This window comes from Panthera tigris, chromosome D1 (genome assembly GCF_018350195.1).
Source record: "Panthera tigris isolate Pti1 chromosome D1, P.tigris_Pti1_mat1.1, whole genome shotgun sequence".
Classification (NCBI taxonomy): Eukaryota; Metazoa; Chordata; class Mammalia; order Carnivora; family Felidae; genus Panthera; species Panthera tigris.
In genome coordinates, this window is record NC_056669.1 from 6,105,193 (window position 1) to 6,130,164 (window position 24,972).

The 24,972-nt window shown below is 40.7% G+C and overlaps 1 protein-coding gene across 2 annotated transcripts in view; it reads right to left on the reverse strand.

The window, feature by feature from the left end:
* The window catches only part of CWF19L2 (CWF19 like cell cycle control factor 2), a 149,792-nt gene that overhangs the window by 39,146 nt on the left and 85,674 nt on the right, over window positions 1-24,972 (reverse strand). For both annotated transcript variants that reach the window (XM_007077678.3, XM_042957516.1), the window contains exons 11-12: window positions 17,842-17,955; window positions 16,103-16,240 (exon numbers count right to left, since the gene is read on the reverse strand). In XM_007077678.3, the coding sequence (XP_007077740.2) occupies window positions 16,103-16,240; window positions 17,842-17,955 (252 nt within the window). The remainder of the gene's footprint in view (window positions 1-16,102; window positions 16,241-17,841; window positions 17,956-24,972) is intronic.

Here is a 24,972-nt window from a genome sequence, read left to right on the forward strand (position 1 = left end):
ATTAGTGAGAATGTAGGGAGACTGGTGCCCTTGCGCATGACTGGTGGGAACGTGAAATGGAACACCTGCCATGGACATAAGTTTGGTGGTTCCTGAAAAGACACACAGGGGTGCGTGGGGGGTACATTTGGTTGACTGTCTGACTCAGGTCATGATTTCTGGTTCATGAGATTCTCTCTCTCCCTCTCTCTGCACTTTCTCTCTCTCTCTCTCTCTCTCTCTCTCTCAAAATAAATACATAATAAAGCAAAATAAATACAAAAAGAAAGCAATCAAAATAAATTAAAAAAAAAAAAAGAAAATCAAACACAGAATTAGCATTCAGCCTAGCAATTCCACACCCAGATAAAAACACAGTAGCATTGAAAGCAGGGACTCAGAAAGATACTTGTGCACCAATGCTCACAGCAGCACTACTCACAATAGCCAAAAGGTGGAAACAACCCAGATACACATCAACAGGTGAACAGATTCCTTTTATTTTTAAGTAGTATATACATATAATGGAATTCTGACTCCTGCTACAACATTGTGCTGAGTGAAGTAAGCCAGACACAAAAGGACAAATGGTATATGATTCCACTTATACGGGGTACCTAGAATAGGCCCATTCATAGAGACAAAAGTAGAAGAGAGGTTTCCAGGGTTGATGGAGATACAGGGGTGGGAAAGGGAGTTACTGTTTCATGGGTACAGGGATTCCGCTTGAGATGACAGAACACATTCTGGAAACAGAGGGTAGAGATGGGTGTACAACATTGTGAATGTACTTAAGGTCACTGAAATTGTACACTTGAAAATGGTTACGTTTCATGCATATCTTAGTATTAAAAAAAGAAATGGGACTTGAACTAAAGAAAGCTAGATAAATTACTTTTCTGGTGTTCTCACCCCTAAGTGATGCTCAGAAAACAAAACAAAACAAAACTATTTCGTTAGCAGCTTGGACTGAATTCAAACCTACATCTTCTGGAAAAATGAACAAACTACATCAGACTTTATTCAGTTACATACCAAAGCAAAATATCACTTCTATCATCTTATGATACCCAAATTCCAAACTTTCCGTAGAGGACATCACAGGACAATATGCATAATTTCACATGCATGGATTAGCCTTTTCCCAGGCTAATTTCGCCCAGGTGAGCAAATGTCTACGAGGACGGGAGTGGCTGTCCTGAGCACCCACACAGCCGGGGGACCTGCCAGGAGGTGGCAGTCTTGATTCTCCTCACCTTCTGATCGCTCCATTAACAAAGCTGAGCCCCCCAACCTCTCAAGACTTACCCTTACTAATACAGTTTGCTGGAATTTTTTTAAAAAAGGATTCCAAGTTCTACCATCTCTTATGGAAATATGTACTTCACATTTTCAAGACTACTCCATCAAAAAATTATCAAGCCTTGAGTGTCACAAATTCAGAAAAAAATGAACTTATCAACAGAAATGCAGGCATCTTTTATTAGACCATAAAATCACCTTGTTTTCTTACCATATTAAGGTAAAACCCTAATTACTTTTTGAGTCTTTCTCTCCGATCTTATTCTTCTCATGTACCTTCCATCTTCTCTCCCCTCCAGTCCATTTTTAATGCACCGTGAGTACAAAAAGGATAAAATTACTGCCCACGGTGCTAACAAAATTAATGAGCAAAGACGTACAGAGATCTCATGAAGATGCGCCTTAAGTTTATGTTGCCAAGGAAACACTGACGTCGTAGATTTTAAATGGAAAAGTTTATATTTAAAGAAAGTTGGAGTCGATAGGATGTATTTTAAGAAAGAGCAAAGCACACACCACTTATTCACAGACACCAATACATGACACATGGAAACTGTACAAAGACAACTAAACTTAAGCAACAACCAACAACTACCCATTAACCCGAGTAACATGAAAGGCCGTAACCTTCCAGGGAAAAGCTGCACTGTGAGTCGGGGCTGAGGCTTGCGATGCCAGCTCTGCCCCTCACTGGCTGTGGGGACTCAGACACATCACTCAGCCTGGAGCTGGCCATGTGATTCTCTTAGTGTCCCCGGTTCCTCTTCAGTAACAGGTGAAAAGGGTAAGCAAGATTCGCAAAATCTCTCCCCAGAGTCACATAGGCTTCAGTTCTAGGATTCTAGAGAAAGAAACTTCCAATAAAGGAAGTTACTAGGTACCTATGGTCTCCTACCACATCGTAATGAACGTAGTACCAGCCATACTCTAAGACACATATGTATGTACGGTAAGAGACGCACATACCCCTCTTTTTCAGGATTTCTGATTGTTCCCTTTTTTTTCATGAATTATGTAGTAAATATTCAGGAAAACTAAAAAATACAGAAATCATTAAAAAAATCATAAATGCCCTATCCAAACACAAAAATATAATCAAATTTGTATTTGGCATGAAATTCCTTTCTTAACCTGGTTATAAGAAAGAAATACTATTAGAGATTTAATGCTAAAATATAAAAGAAAGTAAACATAATCTGAATTTCAGAATTGCCAAAAAAAAAAAAAAAAGAAAGGAAAACAAAAGGATGGACAGTAAAAAATATACAATAGGGTAGGACTGAATACTGACCAGAAGCAGCATCAAAACTGCTGTCCAACCCGAAATAGTTTCTGACTTCCCAATTTACGTTAGGACCCCCTGGTGTTTCTCTCAAAAGACTTTCCACTTGTCTTTCACAGTAATTTGCACATCTATAATTACTGAATTCACTTCTCCAGCCTGTAAGCTCCCTAAAGGCAAAGGCCATGTCTTCCTAATGTACCAGTGAATCCTCAAAAGAACACCTCACACAACCAGTGCGATCAATTAGTATTTGTTGACGGAATAAATGGATAAAATGGATAAACAGGATCTTGATCTAATACCAACTATTCCTGACTGGTTACCTCTCCCAGGGCCTTTTAAGATCCATTTTCAGGGTAACTACTGAGTAAGGAAAGTACCCAAATTCAAAGACATTTCCCATGGAAATAACTTATCATTTAGACTCCCAGACCAGTGACTGACAAACCATGGCCCACAAGCCAAATCAGGCCACCACATGTGTAAGTAAGTGAAGGTTTGTTGGAATACCCCCATATCGCTCACTGCCGCTCACTTACCGTACCACGTTCAGCCACCTCTGGTGGCTGCACCGGAAAGCTGAAAATATTTACTATCTGGTCCTGTAAGAAAAACTTTTCCAATCTCTATCTAGACTAGTGCCTTTCAACTAATAAAGGAAAAAATACAGATGAGCTTTTGTGTCTCTTGATGAAAATACTTAACATATCTAGACAATAAGGCAATCATATGACTGGTTCTAAAACTGTAATAACAGCTGTGAATTCAAGGTCTTTTAAGAGTAAAGAGATTAAGCATGGTATTGATAAAAATGGTTAACACCCAAATACTTTGGGGTTTTTTTGATATTTTTTAAATGTTTCTTTATTTTGAGAGAGAGAGTGCCAGCAAGGAGAGAGGCAGAGAGAGAGAATCCCAAGCAGGCTCCGCAGTGACAGGATAGAGCCCGACATGGGGCTCGATCCCACGAACTACAAAATTAAGAGTCAGATGCTTAACTGACTGAGCCACCCAGGTGCCCTCAAATACTTTTTTTTAGTAAGGTTTTAGTACTACAGGTTTTTAGCAGAGCTGATTTTAAGTATTATACACACAAATTGTTACTATGCTAGGGTTAATTATCAGACACAATTAACAAAAAACGGTGTTGGGTGGGTGGGGGAGGGAAATGGGTGATGAGCATTGAGGATGACACTTGTCGGGATGAGCACTGGGTGTTATATGTAAGTGATGAATCACTGGATTCTACTCCTGAAGCCAAGATTACACTGTATGTTATCTAACATAAGAATAAAAAAAATTTTTTTAAGTAATTTCAAAAAAGAAAAAAAATCACAGTGCCAAATTAGCATTTTTTTTTTTTACATTTATTTATTTTTGAGAGACAGAGCACAAGTGTGGGAGGGGCAGACAGAGAAGGAGACACAGAATCGGAAGCAGGCTCCAGGCTCTGGGCTGTCAGCACAGAGCCCGATGCGGGGCTCGAACTCACAAACCATGAGGTCATGACCTGAGCCGAAGTTGGACACTCAACCAACTGAGCCACCCAGGCTCAGCACCCCCAAACCAGTATTTTTACAGTAACTTGTCATTCCATTAGCTCTACTGCATATAGATAGGGTCTAGCATTACCTTGTGTATTTCTTAAAAAGCGTATCCTTTTCAGGGCGCCTAGGTGGCTTTAATAGGTTAAGCATCCAACTTCGGCTAAGGACGTAATCTCAGGGTTTGTAGATTCGAGCTCCATGTCAGGCTCTGGGCTGACAGCTCAGAGCCTAGAGCCTGCTTCAAATTCTGTCTCCCTCTGTCCCTGCCCCTCCCCTGTCCATGCTCTGTCTCTCACTCCTCTCTCTCTCAAAAATAAACATGAAAAAAAAAAAAAAAAAAAAAAAAGCTTATCCTTTCCTATGAAAAGCCAACCTCTTCCTTCTGCTATCATATACAAATCAATCTTGAGCCAAAAAGAAAAAAGAAAAAAAAAACAGGAAAAAGCTAAAAGGACTTCGGGCAAGAGGGAGATGGGTGGGATGGTATCTCCTCAGCCGCTAGAACGAAATTAACACCTCCATCAAGTAATACACAGAAGACAATCTGCTCAGAGAAAAACGCCCATGTCACAATCTTAACACCACTACAAATTCAACAATACATAACTGATTTTTTTTAAAAAACCTGGGTTTTAAGTTTATCAGTTGCACACTCAAAAATGCATCTGGCTTGTAAGTTTACTTATTGTTATCAGTTCTGGCTGATTTCTACCAAAGACTATTTGGTAATATCTAAATCATATAATAAAAACAGTATTTGTTTATGAAAAATGTAAAAAATGAACAGAAGGTAGGAAAGAAACATTTATTATTGAATGCCAACTGTCTACCCTGGGAAGACTTATAAATCCATTTAATAAGGATGATTTTGTATGTCTATTAAATCCTAAATTTGTCGTTTTATAAAATTGGGACATTATTTTGGAAGTAAAAAATTTCCATTGTAGCTAATGCAGACCAGGAATGGAATTTTCAAGGGAAATACAATTGATAAAATTCTTTCCCAGCTCTACTGAGATACAATTCACACATACTGTGTAAGTTTAAGGTGTACAATGTGATGATCTGATACGTACATATTGCACAATGTTTATGACAATACGGTTAGTTAATACTGCACATCTCGCGTCACTACCGTTGTTATTGCCACAGTGAGGTCGTTAAAGCACTACTGTCACGACAGCTTTCACGTGTACAAACAACACTATTAACTATAGTCACCATGCTGGACATTAGATCTCCAGAACTTATTCATCTTATAACTGAAACGTAGTACCTTTTGTTCAACCTCTCCTCTTCTTCCCCTACCCCTCAGCCCCTGGCAATCACCACTCTACTCTGCTTCTATGAGTTTGATGTTTTTAGAGCCCACTTACACATGAGATCATACACTATGTGTCTCTGGCTGATTTATTTCACTTAGAATAATGCCTTCAAGGTCCATTCAACATCACAAATGGCAGTAATGCCTTAGGGATTTTTCATGGCTGACTAATATTCCAGTGTGTGTGTGTGTGTGTGTGTGTGTGTGTGTGTGTGTAGACCAGGAATGGAATTTTTAAGGCAAATACCATTGATAATTTTTTCCCAGCTTTACTGAAATACACACACACACACACACACACACACACACACACAAATACATACACATCACATCTTCTTTATCCATTCATCCATCAACGTACCCTTAGGTTGTTTGCACGTCTTGGCTATGGTGAATGATGCTGCAGTGAATGTGAAGGTTGCAAATGTCTTCCAGACAGTGATTTCATCTTCTTTGGATAAATACCCAGAAGCGGAATTACTGGGCCGTAGGATAGTTCTATTTTTATTTTTTTTAGGAACCTCCATACTGTTTTCCACAGCAGCTGCGCCAGTTTGCATTCCCATCAGCAGTGCACAGGGGTTCCTTTTTTGCCATATCCTCACCAACATTATCTCTTCTCCTTTCAATAAAGCCATTCTGACAGGTGTATGGTGATATCTCACTGTGGTTTTGATTTGCTTTTCCCTGATGACTACTGATGTTGAGCATCTTTCTGTGTACTTCTTAGACATTTAAATGTCGTCTTTAGAAAAATTTTGTCTATTCAAGTCCTCTGTCCATTTTAAATTGAACTGTTTGTTATTTGGCTATTAAGTTGTATGAGCTCTTTATACATATTCTGGATAGTAATCCTTTATCAGAGCGATGGTTTGCAAATATTATCTCCTATTCTATAGGCTGCCTTTGTTCTGCTCTACAGAAGCTTTTTAGTTTGATGTAGTCCCACTTGCTAATTTTTTTGTTGTTGCTTGTGCTTTTGGTTTGTCTTATCAAAACAAAAAACAAAAAACAAAAAAACATCACTGCCAAGACCTACATCATGAAGCTTGTTCCCTATGTTTTCTTCTGGGAATTTTATGGTTTAAGTCTTAACATTTAAGTCCTTAATCTATTTCAAGTTAATTTTTGTGAAAAGTGCAAAACAGATGTCCAATTTCATTCTTTTGCATGTGGATATCCAGTTTTCTTAGCACTATTTTTTGAAGAGATTATTCTTTCCCCATCAAGTTTTCTTGGCTCTCTTGCCAAATAAAGTTGACCATATTATGTGAGGGTTTATTTCTAGGCTCTCAATTCTGTTCATTGGTCTGTGTTTCTTTTTATGTCAGTGCCAGATTGTTTTGACTATTATAGCTTTGTACTATAGTCTGAAATCAGGAAGTATGATGTCTCCAACTTTGTACTCTCAAAATTGCTTTGGCTACTTGGGGTCTTCTGTGATTTCATACAAATTTTAGGACTGCTTTTACAATTTTTGTGAAAAATGGTGATGGACTTTTGCTAGAGACTACACTAAACCTATAGATGGTTTTGGACAGTATGGAAAATTTAACATTAACCATTGTAATCCATGCACCTGGGGTATCTATTTATTTGTCCTCAATTTCTTCCATCAGTGTCTTATAGCTTTTAGTGTACAGATCTTTTACCTCCTTGGTTAAATCTATTCCCAAGTATTTCACTGCTCTTCGTGCTCCTGTAAATGAAAACTGTTTCTTTTTCAGATAGTTCATTGCTAATTTATACAAATGCAACTGGTTTTTACATGCTGATTTTGTATCCTGAAATTTTACTGAACTGTTGATTAGTTTTAACAGTTTTTTGGTGGAGTCCTTAGCATTTTTCTTTTTAATACGTGATCACATCTTCAATGGAGAACACTTTAATTCTTCCTTTCCTATCTGAATGCCATTTCTTTCCTTTTCTGACCTACCCGTTCCGGCTGGAATTGCCACTGCTATGTCAAATAGGAATGCTGAGAGTGAACCCTCTTGTGTTATCCTGATTGTAGAGGGAAAACTGCCAACTTTTCAGTGTTAAGTATGAAGTTAGCTGTGGGTTTCTCGTATATGAACTTAATTATGTTGAAGTATGTTCCTTCTATACTCGATTTCTTGAGAGTTTTTATCATAAAACAGTGTTGAATTTTGTAATATACTTTTTCTGATAGTTAATTATTACTGTATAGAAATGCAACTGATTTTATATATAGATTTTAGATCCTAAAACTTTATTGAATTTGTTGATTAGCTGTAACACATTTTTGGTAGAATCTTTATGGTTTTCTATATATAATATGTCATCTGCAAATAACAGACAATTTTACTTGTTCCTTTTCTTTTTCTGGTTTTTTTTCAAGTTTATTTATTTTGAGAGACAGAGAGAGGAGAGGAGGGGCAGAGAGAGGGGGAGAGAGAGAACCACAGTCAGACTCTGTACTGTCAGTGCAGAGTCTGATGCGGGGCTTGAACTCACGAACCTTGAGATCATGACCTGAGCTGAAACCTAGAGTTGGAAGCTTAACCGTCTGGGCCACCTAGGCGCCCACTTGTTCCTTTTCTTTCTGGCCTTGGGTTTTTAAAAGGAGGTTTTTGATAAATGAATTCATCTCCTTACTTTTTATTGATCTGTTCAGATTTTCTATTTCCTCACGATTCAGACATGGTAGGTTGCTTATTTCTAGGAATTTATCCATTTCATCTAGGTTGTCCAGATTGTCGGCATGTAATTGTTCATAACAGTATCTGATTTATGATCTTTTATATTTCTGTGGCATCAGCTGAAAGGTCTCCTCTTTCATTTGTAATTTAAAAAAATTTTTTTAACATTTTATTTTATTTTTTGAGAGACAGAGAGAGACAGAGTGCGAGCAGGGGAGGGGCAGAAGGAGAATGAGACACAGAATCTGAAGCAGGCTCCAGGCTCTAAGCTGCCAGCACAGAGCCGAACGCAGGGCTCGAACCACAAACACGAGATCATGACCTGAGCTGAAGTCAGACACTTAACCGACTGAGCCACTCAGGTGCCTCCATTTGTAATTTTACTTATTTGAGTCCTCTCTCTTTTTTCTTGCTAAGTCTAGCTAATTGTTGGTCAATTTTATTTATCTTAAAAAAAAAAAAAAGTTAGTTTCCTTGCTCTTTTGTATTGTATTTCTATTCCCCAGCTCATTTATTTCTGCTCTGGTCTTTGCTATCTCCTTCTTCTCCTTTTAGTTCTTGAGGTATAAGAGGTAAGTTGTTATTTCTGATCTTTACTTTTTGTAACTATAGATGGTTTAGGACTATGAACCCCCTTCTCGGCACTGTTTTGGCTGCATCCCATCAGTTTTGGTATATTCTGTTTAGACTGTCATTTGTTTCCATATTTTTTTTAATTTCCCTTTTGATTTCCGTTTGGCCCATTCGTTGTTCAGGAGTGTGTTATTTCATTTTCACATATTTGTGAATTTTCTAGGTTTCCTCATTACTGATTTCTAGTTTCATGCCACTGTGGTCTCAAAAGGTACTTGCCATCATTTCTATATTTTTCAATTTCTTAAGATTAACTTTGTGATATAACAATCTATGTTCCATCCTGGACAGTGTTCCATGTGTGCTTGAGAAGAATACATACTCTGTTGTTGTTGGATGAAATGTTCCGTATATGTCTCTTAGGTCCATTTGGTCTAAAGTGTCATTCAAGTTCAATGTCTCCTTCTTGCTTTTTTTTGGCTGGATGATCTGTTCACTGATGAAAGGAGGTACTGAATGAAGTCCTCTAGTATTACCGTAGTGCTATCTAGCACTCTTAGATCTGTTATTATTTCCCTGACATATTTAGGGGCTCTGATGTTGGGTGTTTATGTACTTACAATTATTATCTCCTTCTGATGAGTTGACTCCTTTATCATTTTATAATGACCTTATTCGTGTCCAGTTACAATTTTTGACCTCAAGCCCATTTTGTCTGTAGAAGTAGAGCTACCCCTGCTTCTTTTAGTTCCCGTTTGCATGGACTATTCTTTCCCATGCCTTCACTTTGAACCTATCTGTGTTGTTAAAGCTGAAGTGGGTCTCTTACAGAAAGGAGATAGTTGGGTCTGGTTCTTTATCCATTCACCCACTCTCTCCTTCTTGGTGGAACATTTAAGCCATTACACTCCCAGTAATTGTTCACAGGTGAGAGCTTGTATCATCATCTCGTGAATGGGTCTGGCTGTTTGGCAGTTCCTTTTTTTCTTCCGTTCTTGCTGTCCTCCTCTGTGAATGGATGATTGGCCACAGGGGGACACACTGGTTCCCTTCATCTTTTCCACTGCAGGCTTTGGTTTATGGTTACCTAAGGCTGACCTGAAACATCTTAGAGACAGAAGTCATTTTAAACTGCTAACAATTTCTATCTCACAGAAAAACTCTACCCTTTTATTTCCCACAACACCCACATTTCATGTTTTTGATGCCACACTTTACTTTTTATATTGTGTACCTACTGACGAATTATTGTAGCTATCACTATTTTTAACACTTTTGTCCTTCGACTTTTAGGCTAGAGTTAAGTGGTTAACACCCTTCTGTATCTGACTAGATTCTTACCTTTACTAGGGTGTTGTACATTTTCCTATGTTTTCATGTCGCTAATTAGCAGCCTTCCCTAGAAGGCAGGCCTAATGGTGACAAGCTCAAGTCTTTATCTTGCCCTTTCTGAAGGACAGCTTTGCTGGGTGAAATATTCTTGGTTGGCAGTTTCTTTCTTTCAGCGTTTGTACCAAACCCTTCTCTCCTGACCTGAAAGGACTCTGCTGGGAAATCCACTGTACGACTTAAAGGGGTTCCTTGTTGGAGAGAATTTTTCTTTCTCTTATTGCTTTTAAAATTCTTTTTTTCTTCAATTTAAGTTTTAAATAGTGTCTTGGAGAAGATCACTTTGGATTGAAATTTTGGGGTGGCTTATTAGCTTCATGAACTTAAAAGTGCAAATCTCTCCCCAGCTTTGGGAGGTACTCAACCAGTATTTCTTTATGTAAGCTTTCTATCCCTTTCTCCCTCTCTTCTCCTTTGGGACTCCAGGGATGCAGATTATTTGTTATGGTGTTCCTTAAGACCCATATGCCTTCTTCCTTTCCTTTTCATCCTTTTTCTTGATGCTCCTCTGATGGGATGATTTCAAACAAATTCTCTGTGAGCTGATTGTTTTTTCTGTTTGGTCTGGTCTGCAAGAAAAGCTCTTTACTGAATTTTCTACAGTTCACTCAGTGTATTCTTCCACTACAAATGTCTGGTTTATTTTTGTGTTCTGTTTCTTTGTTGAACTCCCTATTTTGTTCTTGTATTGTTTTCCTGATATCATTACACTGCTTATCAATGTCCTCACAGCTCTCTGAGCATCTTTAAAACGATTATTTTGCATTCTTCATCAGGTAATGCCTGTTATCTTCTTTTTGGGGGGGGTGATGGTAATTAGATATTTACTGTTGGAGTCATGTTTCTCTAATTATTTGCAATCCCTACAACGTTGTGTAGATGTCTGTGCATTTGAAAAAGCAGTCCTCTCTTCCAGACTTTATGGACTGCAGTAAGGGAAAATGTCTATCTGCATGCAGGGGCATGCTGGAGCATGTGGTGACCTCAGGTCTAAAGGTGTAGGGTGCCAAGTATGAGGCATATGGTGGCAACAAGCCTGGGGAGGGCAGTGGTTCACTGGCTCAAGTCACCGGGGTCCACGCCATCAACAACCACGTGATCCTCGGCAGAATCTCCGGGGGGGCCACAGAGGCTGCAAGGGCTGTTGCAAGAGCTACACACCAGGGCACACGGCAGCCCTCACTGTTCTCTCCAGGGGCAAATGCTGTTGGTTTGTCTGCAGGACAGACCCCTGGGAACCATAGTCACCCGCAGTGTGGCTGCTCCTGGGGGCCCCTACTTTTCTCCCCTGTTCCTAGCTGTCTCTCTGTCTCTGCTCTCAGCCCCTGGGTGGGCGGAAACTGAAGTGGGAACTTCACGTGGTGCCACGAAACACTAGGGAAGCTGGTCACTCACCCTGCTCTTTTCCCTGCCACAGGAACTCTTCCTAGCTGGGGCGTTCCCTCTCGGTGCTGAGCAACGCCAGCATGGGGACAGGACAGTCCAAGCAAAAGTGAAGCTGTCCTCTTTCCCATCTTGCGCAGTCATTCTCCTGTGTTTCTGTCCCACTGTGTTGCTGAAGGTTTTATGCAGACTCTAGAGCTCTCTCCTTGGTCACGTTAGCCACCTGATGGCTGATCTCTGCGAGGGGATGGAGGTGATGGCCATTACTCTGCCATTTGGTGACATCCCATTTGTGAATTTTTACAGTACCTATTATAACGTTCTAGCTTACTAAACTCGAATTTTCAAAAAGTCAAAGATTTTAGATGTTCAGGGATCATGATCATTGTCAACTCAGTGAATACTAAAAACAACCCTATCCAATACAAATATTACTAAAAGATCTTATAATATACAAACAGAGAAAAAAAAAACATAAACATGGTCTACTATCTGCACCCTTAAAGCAAGATACAATGGTGGTAAAATCTGAAAAATACAAAACAAGTCATGATGACTATATCATGACTCAGTAAAACTAAGTCTCCATCCAAACATGATAGAAAAAAAGCACACGAACGCCCTGCCATGTTCACTGTTAAATTTATAACTGTAAACCTCAGATGGACCTTCAGTCCTGCTTGGCCATCCTGCTTTACTTCACACAGCTTCTCTCAAAAACCATTCCGCTCTTTCTTCTCAACCCTCTGATGTCCCCTTCTTCACCATGACTCCCAGCTGAAAACCTTAGTGTTCACTAAACTAAGGGGAACGGTAAGGGGGGGGGGGGGCGTTCCTTCTTCTACCATATTTACAAGCCCATCTGCCTCCACACATGGACACTCCGCCTTCCCTCTGAGTCTCCAGAAGCCCCCACGATGCCAAACCTAACGGTCACCTCCCCGGCTTCAAAGATCTGACTCAACCTCTCAGAAGCAACTGACAGTTATTCACAGGCTCCTTCCTATCTTCTCCTGCTTCTCAACCACCACGGCCTGTCTTCCTTGTGCCTCAGTGGCTGCCCCTTCTCAGCATCAGTTGTGGAACCCTCCTCGTCCCCTTCCACACAGTGCTCCAGAGCTCAGTCTTCAGAGCCACTTTAATAATTCCCTGGGTCCCATGGCTCTACACACATTTCAATGTTCAGAGCACCCAAGCGTCTGTGAGAGCCAACACAGACCCAGAGCTCCATGGCAATGAGCCCACGGCACCATGTGAATGTCTCATGGGCATTTCGTATATCACGTATGTGTGAGAGTATTCCCCATCTCCTACCTCCAGCGATATGTGACCCCTGCAGGGTTTTCTATTTCAGTAAATAGCATCAGCACTGCCCCAAGGCCTAACACTTCTCACCAGTTTACACTCTAATCCCAGGCTCTATCTGAGTTAATGTGAGACCCTCCTAAAGTGATCTCCCTATTTCCACTCCTGCCTCCCTACATCATCTTCTTGAAAGAGCTGCCAGAAAAATCCTTTCAAAAATAAAACAGCAGTTTCCAGCCTGGCATTTAAAGAGCTGAGAAGCTGCCACTCTGCCCCAAAAACAAGTATAAAGCTGAAGAAGCTGAAAAATCAACACCTCTCCTTAGCCTCTCAGGAAAGCGACTCTACCCCAAAGTCAGGGAGCCAGTCAGGGGGGTACGGGGAATCACAATCTATCTGTGTGCACAGAGCAGGGGCTCCGTGGGAACCACCGCCAGGCCAGGAAAAGCTAAGCTTTAGCTGACAAATTGCTGGAGGCTCAGTGTGGACAAAATGGACAAGTCTGAGAGTTAAAAACTCCAGGGGGACCCAGTCATGGATAAAGTCCCCACAGTTGTGTGAGTTTTACCTCCAGGTGCTCTCTCGCTTCCAGCAGCAGGCAGGGAGAGGAGCACCACTGTGAAATACACCAGAACATTCTGTTCATCTTAAGCCCAGCTCTCAGGTGGAACAATGTTACCAGAGCTGCACCTGCTGGGGCTTTATCATGGCCTAACCCACCTGAAGTAAAGGGAGCACCTGACTCCAGCCCCCCCAGCCATCCCTTCCCAACTCAGCAGGGAAAACAAACTGACAAGTACGGGTGAGGCTCACAGTCCAGGAGCGTAGGCTCACCAAGAACAGACAGGTAATGTAAGCTGAGAAGTGGAAACTCTAAGAACCAGAAAGAAATCCTAGAGCCTAAAAACACTACAACGGAAATGAAGAAATGATGGGTTTATAAGCAGACCAGACACAGTGGAGGAAAGAACCTCGGAGCTGGAAGATGACAAGAGAAACTTCCACAAATGAAAAAAACAGAACAGAACACACAAGAATTGTGGGGCAACTACAAAACATAAGCCAAATCATGACACTGTCCTACTACGAAGCTTCACAATGGCGTCCCATCACTTAACAACGAAAGCGTGCGCTCCCACACCACAGCCTGTAAGACCTGCTGTGTCCCCCGCCTCTTCTGCTCCCCTGTCCCACCTCCCTGTGCCCCTGGTCAGGTCACACATGCTCCAAGCTCGCCTCTGCTGTGGACCCTTTGCATGTGCTGTTTCTTCTGCACGAATAGCCTCCCCCCAGATATTCATGTGGACCCCACCCCCCGACTCTGTTCGCAGGCTGCAGAAACACCACCTCCAGGGAGAGGCCTGCCTTCAACTCTACTGAAAACACCAGCCTATCACCTCCGATTATGCTTTATTTCCTACAAAAATATTTTCTATTTTGTGTAATATTACTTATGTTATATAGTATTTTATACCATCTATTTGTTCATTTTCTGTCTCATCCACTAGAAACATAAGCCTCTGGAGAGGAGGAACTCATCGGATCCCTACTCACAGCACCAGCATAGGGACTACTGTGCACCCCTCAGCTGTTCAATGAACAAGTGAACAAATGACTATTACAATTTTTAACAAGGTTTTTTTTTTTAATCTTGTGTATACACCTGAACGTACTACGCTCAGATTACTAAAAGTGTATTTAATTCAGAGTTCCATATAAAGTGGTCTGCCCCATTTCTGAGAAGAAAACTTTCATAAAAATGAAATTCCAGACCCTAGGGGATTGATTTCTAGTCTTTCCCTCCAGATGAAGAGAAATGAAATGATCCTAAGGGCTAAATTTACAATTCTTAGTGATGGGAAGAATGACCATTTCTATTTAAACCCAAGTTTGTGTCACTCCTCCCAACACACATATACATACACAGATACCTCTAGTTATCTTTATTCTAGTTTCCATTAAGTTTTTCACCAGGCAGGAGAGTCTTCCTCCCGTACCTCAGATACCTGGTCCAAACGCCCACCACCAAAAAGTAACCAATGGTATCACAAAGGCATGGGCAAAGTATTTCAAATATTTCAACTTTGTGGGCTATAAGGTCTCTGTCACAACGATTCAACTCACTCAACTCGATTCATCTCACTCAACTTGGCTGTTATGGAGTGAAAACAATCTTCGACAATATGTAAACAAATGCAGACAGCTGTTTTCCAGGAAAACTGCATCTGCAAAGAGACAGCAAGCTGATGCTCCAGGGGAGTCAAACCCTGTTAGACAGCTGAGCTTAAATATCTCTTGTATCAAAAATGTTAGTGGGCAAGTTTGGAAGGGACTGCAACAAAGAATGCTATCTGCAACAAATATTAATCCTACTAACCATAATGATGTATTAATATACATTTTCATTTAAATATGAAATATAAACACAAGTGTTCAGGGGCACCTAGGTGGCTCAGTCGGTTAAGCATCCGACCTCAACTCAGGTCATGATCTCACAGCTCGTGAGTTCAAGCCCTGTGTCAGGCTCTGTGCTGACAGCTTGGAGCCTGGAGCCTGCTTCGGATTCGGTGTCTCCTTCGCTCTTTCTCTCTCTCTCTCTCCTACCCCACCCCTGCTTGCACTCTGTTCTCTCTCTGTCAAAAATAAACATTAAAAAAATGTTTTCAAATACAAGTTTTCATATAAACAGACTTAAGATTATTCTAAGATGCCTCCTCTATAATCCGTAATACCTTACTTCAAATATATTCCTTGTGGTAAACATTATGAAGAACTGGAGGAACATTAAGACAAAACATACTGGTCACCTAACTAGCAGCATGTTGCTAACATTAAACTCTGGCCCAAGACTTTCCCTTAACTGGTAGATCAAATACACAATTAACATTTTCATAGCATACATAAAAAAACTAAACCAGAGCTTATATTTAAAAACGAAATAGGGGTGCCTGGGTGGCTAAGGCTCAGTTGGTTAAGCAATCTACTCTTGATTTCCAAGAGTTCAAGCCCCACATCGTGCTCTGCACTGGCAGCATGGAGCCTGCTTGGGATTCTCTCTCTCTTTCTCTGCCCCTCTGCTTGTGCACGTACCCTCTCTCTCTTTTTCTCTCTCTGTCTCTCAAAATAAATAAACTTCAAAGAAATAAATAAAGATAAAAAATAAAAACAAAATCAATCTCAAATATATACTTCCAATCAATTCCAAATGCATGTTCCTAACATCTTACAAAGGGTTTGACTTATTCAAATAAATCAAGATCAGAAAGAACAGACCTCTGTGAAAAATACATCATTGCTAGATGGGAGTAATCAGCTTCTAAAAACTGAAAGATATTCTAGGAATATATCTTACCTTAGATGCCATTCTCATAAAAAGTTTGTTCTGATTTTCTGCTGTTCCCATCTTTTCGTTCTTGACTAAATCACTTAGGCTGAGATTATCATCATCGTGAAAGTATCTAACCCTTTCTTTTTCTTCGTGAGTTGAAGCCTATGAGAAAATGAACATTATTTAGTGAAAACATGGGTCTGGGTCTCTGAAGTATTTTTAATTACCTGTAAATCTCATATTAAATGTACAACACGCCACGACGTATCACAAGCTTTCCTTCCAGCTTATCCCTTTTCTATGTGTTTCCGGTTTGGAAGAATTTCCATTCAAATACCACTTCCTCTTTCTGCCCCATTACTCTCTTCTTCCCCAGGGATGGCATTATCTGACTTCCGGGTTTGGGGGAAAAGGCAGAATTGCTTTAACCTTCTTCCTTCCCCTCTGTTCTTGTCCTTGGAGTAACTCCTGACTGCTGTGGAGGGAAGCGCACAGCCATCCGGAGATAAAGTGAGCACACCGAAAACAGAGGGCAAGTATGAGCAAACTCATTTCACACAGCTCTGCCAGGGACAAGGCTGATACTCTGATTCTCATCTAAGTCAGTCCTGGGTCTTTCTATCAGTGGGTTCCATACCTACCTGTAGCAAAGAGAAGTGTCATATATTTTCTCCTAAGTCACATCTCCCATATGTCTCTTATCATCACACTCCCTTAGCCAAACAAAACCTGCTCTTCAACCTCTTTGAGACCTTTGGAAGCACATTCCCAGTACTTTTCCCAACATTCCGATTCCTGAAATCACTAGCTTAAATCTCACATTGCGTGGCTTCAATCACTCCTTGGTTCCAGATCCTTAATTTCTGGCCCTCCTATCCTGTCATTACACTCAAAAGGCAAACCTCGGTCCCACATGAATGTGTCTGCCCTCTTTACCCTGTACCTGCAAGTGCTTGGCCGCAGGCAACTCAAACAGAGCCCTTGATGCCATCGGATAATGCATCTATGGCTCCCTAGCCAGTTCCATCATTCCACAGAATTCAAACCTTTACTATTCTCCTGCCCCATCTCTGCTCCAAACCCTTAATTCTTCCTATTTCATTAGAGGAGGGATCTATCCCGCTCTATTTGCTGAACCAACTACTCTCTCCAGCAGCACAGGCACTCAATAGACAAATAGTAAACATATGACAGAAAAATTATGAACAAACAAATCTTCTGTGGACCCAATTACCGTTTGTATGATCTTCCAAATTTAAAACAAAAAATCTAACTTGGGAAAACTGAATACACTCTTTTTACCATCTCTAGAGCCTCAGGGTAGTGCTAAAAACTAATTGGTAGAGCTGGAAGATGGAAAAGAAAATAAGGCTTATAACGGATCACAGCAACCACATATTTAAGACATTATTGTATATCGACACCCCATCACCAGGGCTCAAATTAGCTAATGCAAAATTTTCCCTAAGAGCTACGGTAAATATGTAAAAGGAAGCTAGAAACAAAGGCAAAAACAACGTACACAAAATTAAAATTGCTTTAAACACTCCATGTTCGCATTTGAAACCCATAGTTGAATTAGATTCCATTTTGTAAAATGCAAAGGGATATACCTGAGAATAAAAGTAATACTATAACTTACTACCTTCTAATGCTTGTAGTATAAACCTACACTTTAGAAAATATTCTGAAGTAGTCTGATGCAAACAAAGCCAAGGAGGGGAAAGGAATTCCAAATTAAAAATGACATATGATAAACACACCATCTGCCTCTTCCTTCTTCCTCCTGTAGATTCCAGAGGTTTTCCTGCTGTGCTCACAGGCCACACTCCTCCAGACCGATCTGTTCTGACCAGGACCACTTCTTGGTCTTCATTCTATGGAAAGATGTAGAGAGAACTTTTGAAATTCTTGTGAAGAGTACTGAATATTTATATTTCATAATAAAAAACAGCATAAAAATTACAGTTTATCTTAAGTTGCCTGGAATTTCATTACCCACCGTGATGTAAAATGATCATGATCTTTTCAGAGAAAAGGGGGGAAAATATCCAAAGTCCATTTTATTTTATTTTTTTTGAAAAGCAATCACAGAGGGAAAATTCAAATAACGTTTCCATCTAGACAATATTAAAGATGACCAAGTACCAATATTCACACATGCACTGGATGGGAGTGCCCATAATTTAGGCAAGAGATATCATGTTTAATGCGTGTTTCTTCAATTTAAAGATGCTACTAAAACTTGTTTATAAGACATAAAGCAACTAAAGGACACAACAAACTGCTACATTAGCTGCTATAATGATGCTCCAGACAACTTCTATTCTTTCCATTAACAGCCCTCAAATGTTTTTCGGTTCCCTGACTCTTCAGAATTTATACCCCACATACTTTCAATCCATAATCTTTTTCCTACAAACTACTGGCCAAATACTTGCCTGGTACAGTACAGATTAAGATTAAACTTTATTCTATGATGAAAATAGAATGTTACTGGAAAGGTTCTAACAAAGAATCACATAAAAAATATTAGATAACTGCTTTATTAAAGATCAATTTGAAACAAGACCAACCAAATTATTCACATTTCAATTTTTTGCTCAACTCAGAACAAATTATTAAAAATCAATTTCAACTCCATTTAGAGACTTAGTTCCCTTTTTAAGATGGAAGAAAAAAATACAATACTGATCTTACATTCACATACAATACTAATTAAAGTTATCACTTTTCTTCAAATAATTAGCATTAGTTAATAATGTGTCATATTTTAAATATTTTTATTTATTTTTTAGAGAGAGGGAGAGAGAGAGAGAGAGAGGGAGAGAAAGTGAGCACATGCGCACACACAAGTGGCGGAGGGGCAGAGAGAGGGGATAGAGGATCCCAAGTGGGCTCTGCATTAACAGCAGAGAGCCCCACGGGGGGCTCAAACTCACAAACCATCAGATCATGACCTGAGCCAAAGTCGGATGCTCAACTGACGAAGCCACCCACGCACCCTAATGATGTGTCATATTTAAAGGGTATCTCTACCTTAAAAAAAAAATTAAAAAAAAAAAAAGGGAGGGGCGCATGGGTGGCTCAGTTGGTGAAGTGTCTGTCTGACTTTGGCTCAGGTCATGATCTCACGATTCGTGGGTTCGAGCCCCACGCTGGGCTCTGTGCTGACAGCTCAGAGCCTGGAGCCTGCTTCAGGGGCTTTCTCTGCCCCTCCCCTGCTCATTCTCTGTTTCTGTCTCTCAAAAATAAATAAATGTTAGGGGCGCCTGGGTGGCTCAGTCGGTTGAGCATCCGACTTCGGCTCAGGTCATGATCCCACGGTCTGTGAGTTCAAGCCCCGCGTCGGGCTCTGCGCTGACAGTTCAGAGCCTGGAGCCTGCTTCAGATTCTGTGTCTCCCTCTCTCTCTTCCCCTCCCCTGCTCATGCTCTGTCTCTGTCTCAAAAATAAAACACACACACACACACACACACACACACACACACACACACACAAAATAAATAAATGTTAAAAAAAAAATTTTTTTTAAATACAGGGTATCTCTATTCATTCTCTTACTGGATAACAGAAATGGGAAACACATTTTTTATCTAAGTTTATCATGTCACTAAAGTGATCTCCCTAAGGACTTCCAAATTACTAAATCTAATAAATACTTATCAATTATCACCCTCGTTTATTTGAAAGTATTTGATTCTGTTCATTATATTCTCAGCCTGAAACTCTTCTTATTCTAGTTTTATACATACTCTACTCTTTCCTGGTTCTGCCTCACCTCTCTGACTCATTCATTCATTCATTAAATATTCTGAAAAGTGCATGCCTTATGTAGTTACTAAAAGAAATACAGTACCTGCCTACAAGAAGTTTATAGGCTACTGCAAGAATTATCCTGTATGTGAATTAATGAGAATCAAAAGAGTCAATTTCACTTTCTCCTCCACTTTGAGCTACATTTCAAGCATTGATGACTCCAAGGTTCCTTGGTTTCCATCCTTCCACCCAGAAACCTAACTACCACTTGTGCTGACAAAAAATTCATTATGCCAAACACAAAAATAACTATGTCATTGTTTGCTGAAAAATTGCAGAGACCCCATATTAGCTAGGAGAGATCAGTACCACTCAAAGTTGGCCCACAGACCAGTGACAGTGTGAGAATTGTCAGCCACGATATATTTGTTATCAGCCTGTGAGGAGTTAAGTACAAAACCTGGGTGCTTATAAATTTTTCCAGCAATCTTAAAGAGTAATTTTACGTTGGCTCAATCTAACCTAAAATTTGGACGTATATTTTATAATATCTTTATTTCATTTTTCTATAATTTTTATTGTATTTTATAAAACTATTAGTTCATAATGGGCTGGAAAATTTAAAAAAAAAAAATCTGATCCTACAGCACAGAGAAACACTGTCCTAGACAGTGGGATAAAGGCCAAGCACCTTAACACAACACATAAGGCCCTTCAAATTCAAATACTATGGGCTTCCTGAAATACACTTCTTCTCTAGTTCCTCATAATTTTTATAAATTTACCATCCAGTTGATAACTGTAGGCATAAGTTTGGGCATACTTGTATTGCCAGACCATAATCTTTTCAGTCACTATCTGTCTATTTATTTACAATTATCGGTCTTTGCCACTTTTCCAGGCCAAAGACCAAGCTATACACTACCTGTTGTCTACAGTACCTGGTACAGTGGCAAAAACAATGTGTACTTACTAAATGCCTCGGACAGATGAATTCTACCCCCAGAGCTAACCCACTGCCCCATCTACGGTCTTCTTCTCCACGCTTTTCTACTCTCTGTTCCTCGGGCATGCCAAGGGACACCAGGTTTCCCCACTTTGGGTTCCCACGACAGAAATACAAGCAATTCCACATTGGCTACTACAATAATACAGAACACGGCGCTTATTTAAGAATCACACCAGTGCCAACAAACTAAGGCCTGTGGGCCAAATCCAGCAAGCTGCTTGTTTTTGTTTGGCCCACCAACTAAGGATGGTTTTTACACTATTAAATTGTTGAGGGAAAATCAAAAGAATATATTTCATGACAAATAAAAATTACATACAATTCTCATTTTAGTTCCCATAATGTTTTACTGGAACAGAGCCGTGTTCACCCATTTATATACTGTCTGTAGCTGCTTTCATTCCACGACAGCTTAAGAGCTATATAATTGAGTTGCTGTGACAGAGACTGGATAGACCATAAGGCCTAAAACATTTACTATCTGGTCTGTAGAGAAAAAGACTGCTAACCTTTGATCTCTATTGTTCTTCAAGGGATAAAACTAATTCAAAATCATTTAATGATTACTTTACCTGAGAACAGCAAGATAAAAAATTGCAACTGCTTGATAATATCACAGACAGAAAGAAAGGGACCTGGTACGCTTTCATTTTGTTAACATATGCTTAAGGTCCATTTCTGGCCAGAAGGGCCACAAGGAAAACCAGATATAACCCGCCACAGTTAAGAAGCTAGACAATATGGAAAAATACATGAAACAACCAGGCCAGAAGAAAGAGCCAAGAACTAAAACTGGGATCTTAGGACCAGGATAAGGTCTGAAAAGGGCTCGAGGCACCGTCATTCTTTCACATCAGCCTTTGAGCACTATTTGCATGTAACATGCTGATTAAAAAGAAAAGAAAAGGAAAAAGCATTCAGGGCCTTGCTTCAAAGCTGGTATTTAAAAATTCTAAATGTTTGCTTAAAATCCTTTTGTGGCATCTTGTAAATAAAGGAAAACTTTCACTACATCAGATTTTCCCACCAGTTGGTATTCGGCAAGTTTGTCATCACTGAAGGCCCTACAACACCTGTTTCCATTTTCTATCTTTTAACGTTTCAATAAATAAGCAGTAATTACAGTTCATGGTATTTTCATGCTTTCTAAACAATCCCTATTCTATCTCTAATTATGTCCATAGAGAGCCGGTTACTCAGTACATACAAGCTCCCAACCACGGCAATGGGAGGACTGAACATCAAGCCGTTTTACATTCACCGACATGCGTATCCTGGCTCAAGGCTATTTTTCAATTGGTACAGAGATATTCACATGACTGCACAGGCTCAAGGGAAGCACGTTTTGCTAAGCGCATAATGGTACCAGACAGACTCCAAGCAGCCTCAGTTTTGTCCACCTTTCAGTAATTCTCAATTCTCTCTCAATTCTGAATACTCTTTGTGTGTTCTATTTTTCCCCCTTGATCAGCCTTCCTAAAGGCTTATCTACTAATTTCTTTCTTGGTTTTTTGATAACCTCTACTTACTTTTGGTTTGCTATTTCAGTAATTTCATTTGATACGTTTTAATACCTTTGATACGTTTTCTCTTATCTTTTCTGCAATGAGTTCCTGGCCAGAGCCCACCAGGAGAGCATGCCGGCGTGGATCCCAGGGTCAGGAGCCCACGCGCCAATCCTGCCTCATTAGAGAACCTTCCAAGTATACTTAATTACCTCACTTTCCTCATTTGTAAAATAAAATAACAAGGTATTTACAGGATCAAACATGCAAAGTATTTAAAACAATGCCTAGGAGAATTTACCCAAGGGATACGAGAGTGCTGATGCATAGGGGCACATGTACCCCAATGTTTACATCAGCATTTTCAACAATAGGCAAATTATGGAAAAGAGCCTAAATGTCCATCAACTGATGAATGGATAAAGAAGATGTGGTTTATATATATAATGGAATACTACTTGGCAATGAGAAAGAATGAAATCTGGCCATTTGCAGCAACGTGGATGGAACTGGAGGGTATTATGCTAAGCGAAATAAGGCAGAGAAAGACAGATACCATATGTTTTCACGCATATGTGGATCTTAAGAAACTTAACAGACCATGGGGGAGGGGAAGGGGGAAAAAAGTTACAGAGAGGAAAGGAGGCAAACCATAAGAAACTCTTAAGGACTGAGAACAACCTGAGGGTTGATGGGGGGTGGGGGAGAGGGAAAATGGGTGATGGGCATCGAGGAGGGCGCTTGTTGGGATGAGCACTGGGTGTTGTATGGAAACCAATTTGACAATGAATTATATTTAAAACATGAAAATAAAAAAATAAAACAAAGCCTAGGAATAAAGTGAGTGATCAATAAATATTAGCTATACTCTTTAGCTCACTTTCATTTATCCAGTCCTTTCTTTATCTGACTGAGGCCTTCCTAGGATTTACCCCTTCTCATCTCTAAAATTCCTAGGACATTATTTCTTCTCCACATTCATCTACTATTGTTTGACTTACTACTGTTTCACCTACTCTTCAGAACGTTATTCTGTACTTGTAAGCGAGGCTACTACCCATACTTAGAGTCCTTTTAAGACGGCACTACCGTTCGAAATTTACTGGCAACGAGTGTTTACATCCCAATTCTTTTCTACCGTCTGTCTGAGGGAAAACTAACGTTTTCTGGGGCCCTAGCGCCCGGGGCTTCAGTGGGAGGTGCGTTTTCGTCCCTCCTGCCTCTCTGCCTCCTCTCACCCGTCAGTAATCGGTAGCTCTGACAGCGTGCGCCCCATGCACGGGGGTGCCCGGCTCTTACGATGACCTCGCGCCCTGCGATACTGGGCACGGTTCACAGAGTCCAAGCAAGGGCCGCGAGGCCGCGTGGGTTTCTCCCACCGAGAACACCTCTCGCCTTCACAGTCTCCCGCGAGCTGACGTCCAAGTACTCAAGGCCTTTTCAGCCTCCTTCGTCAGGAGGCCTCAGACAGGGATGAGGCAGGGAGAGGCCGGAAGGAGAACTTCAGGGCTCAGCCTCTCGGATGCGCTCAGCTCTCGGCCGCGCTGCCTGTTTGGGGAGTCGGATCCCTGCAAGCCCCAGCTCCTCACAGTCGCGGATTTCTGTGCAGCTTCTCATCCACAGACGGCTGTCTCTACTTCTAAGCGCCTTACACGTCGCCCAGTTTTCTCTTTGCGTATTTTGTCTGCGATCGCTACCCTCTCGCACGGAGCGCAGGCCTCAAAGCACGACGCACGCGCGGTCAGAGCTCGGAAATGCCGCTCCGGGATCTCACACGCGGCGCCGCAGGGGCCGCCGGGAGGCGGCGCCTCGACGCCGAACTTCGGAAGACCCGGGGGGGGGGGGGGGGGGGGGGCCCACACAGACCGAAACGTGCTCCACGAGCGCGTCCCCCCGGCTCCCCAAGCCACCCCGTTAATCCTGGAACTCTTCTAGAGCACGCTGTAGCATCAGACCAAAGGCACGTTTTTATCCCGGTTTGCTTTCCCGTCAAATGGGTACAGTAAAGAGGTGCCTCACCTCTTCGCCACGAAGCTGCTGGTGGGAGGGACACTAACCACGCACAAGCTGGAGAAAATCAAATATTAACGTGAGGGATCATTACTAAAAAACTGTAAGTAATACTTTAGACTACAGTTCACGATTTCAACAGTGGGTTATCTGGGACACATTTAACCACTAGTGATTTTAACTTTGTTAGGCGCATATTTTGTACAGCCAGCGTGATATCTGGTGCCGGCGGGTACGAAAGCCAATTCCGTTCTTCAGTCTCCTTTCCTTCTTTCATCGTTGCTTCTTTGTAAGCCTTACATGTGAAGCCAGCTAGGAGAAAACACATGACTTTACGCTGTATTTTTAACCAGGTTCCTTTCAGCATTTGCCGGGGTGGGGAGGGATGAGAGGAGGAAAGGAGATTGAGAAATTTTTTTTAACGTTGACTGACATTCTGGAATCTTTCCACACTAAAATGACAGAGTTCTTTCAGATGTAAAAAAAAAAAAAAAAAAAAATCTTTATTCTGACACTTATGAAATAGGTAAATTTAAGGATAATATATGTGATTTAGTATACCAACAATAGCAAAAAAATCTAAACACTGCCTTATATTTTTCCTCATTAAAA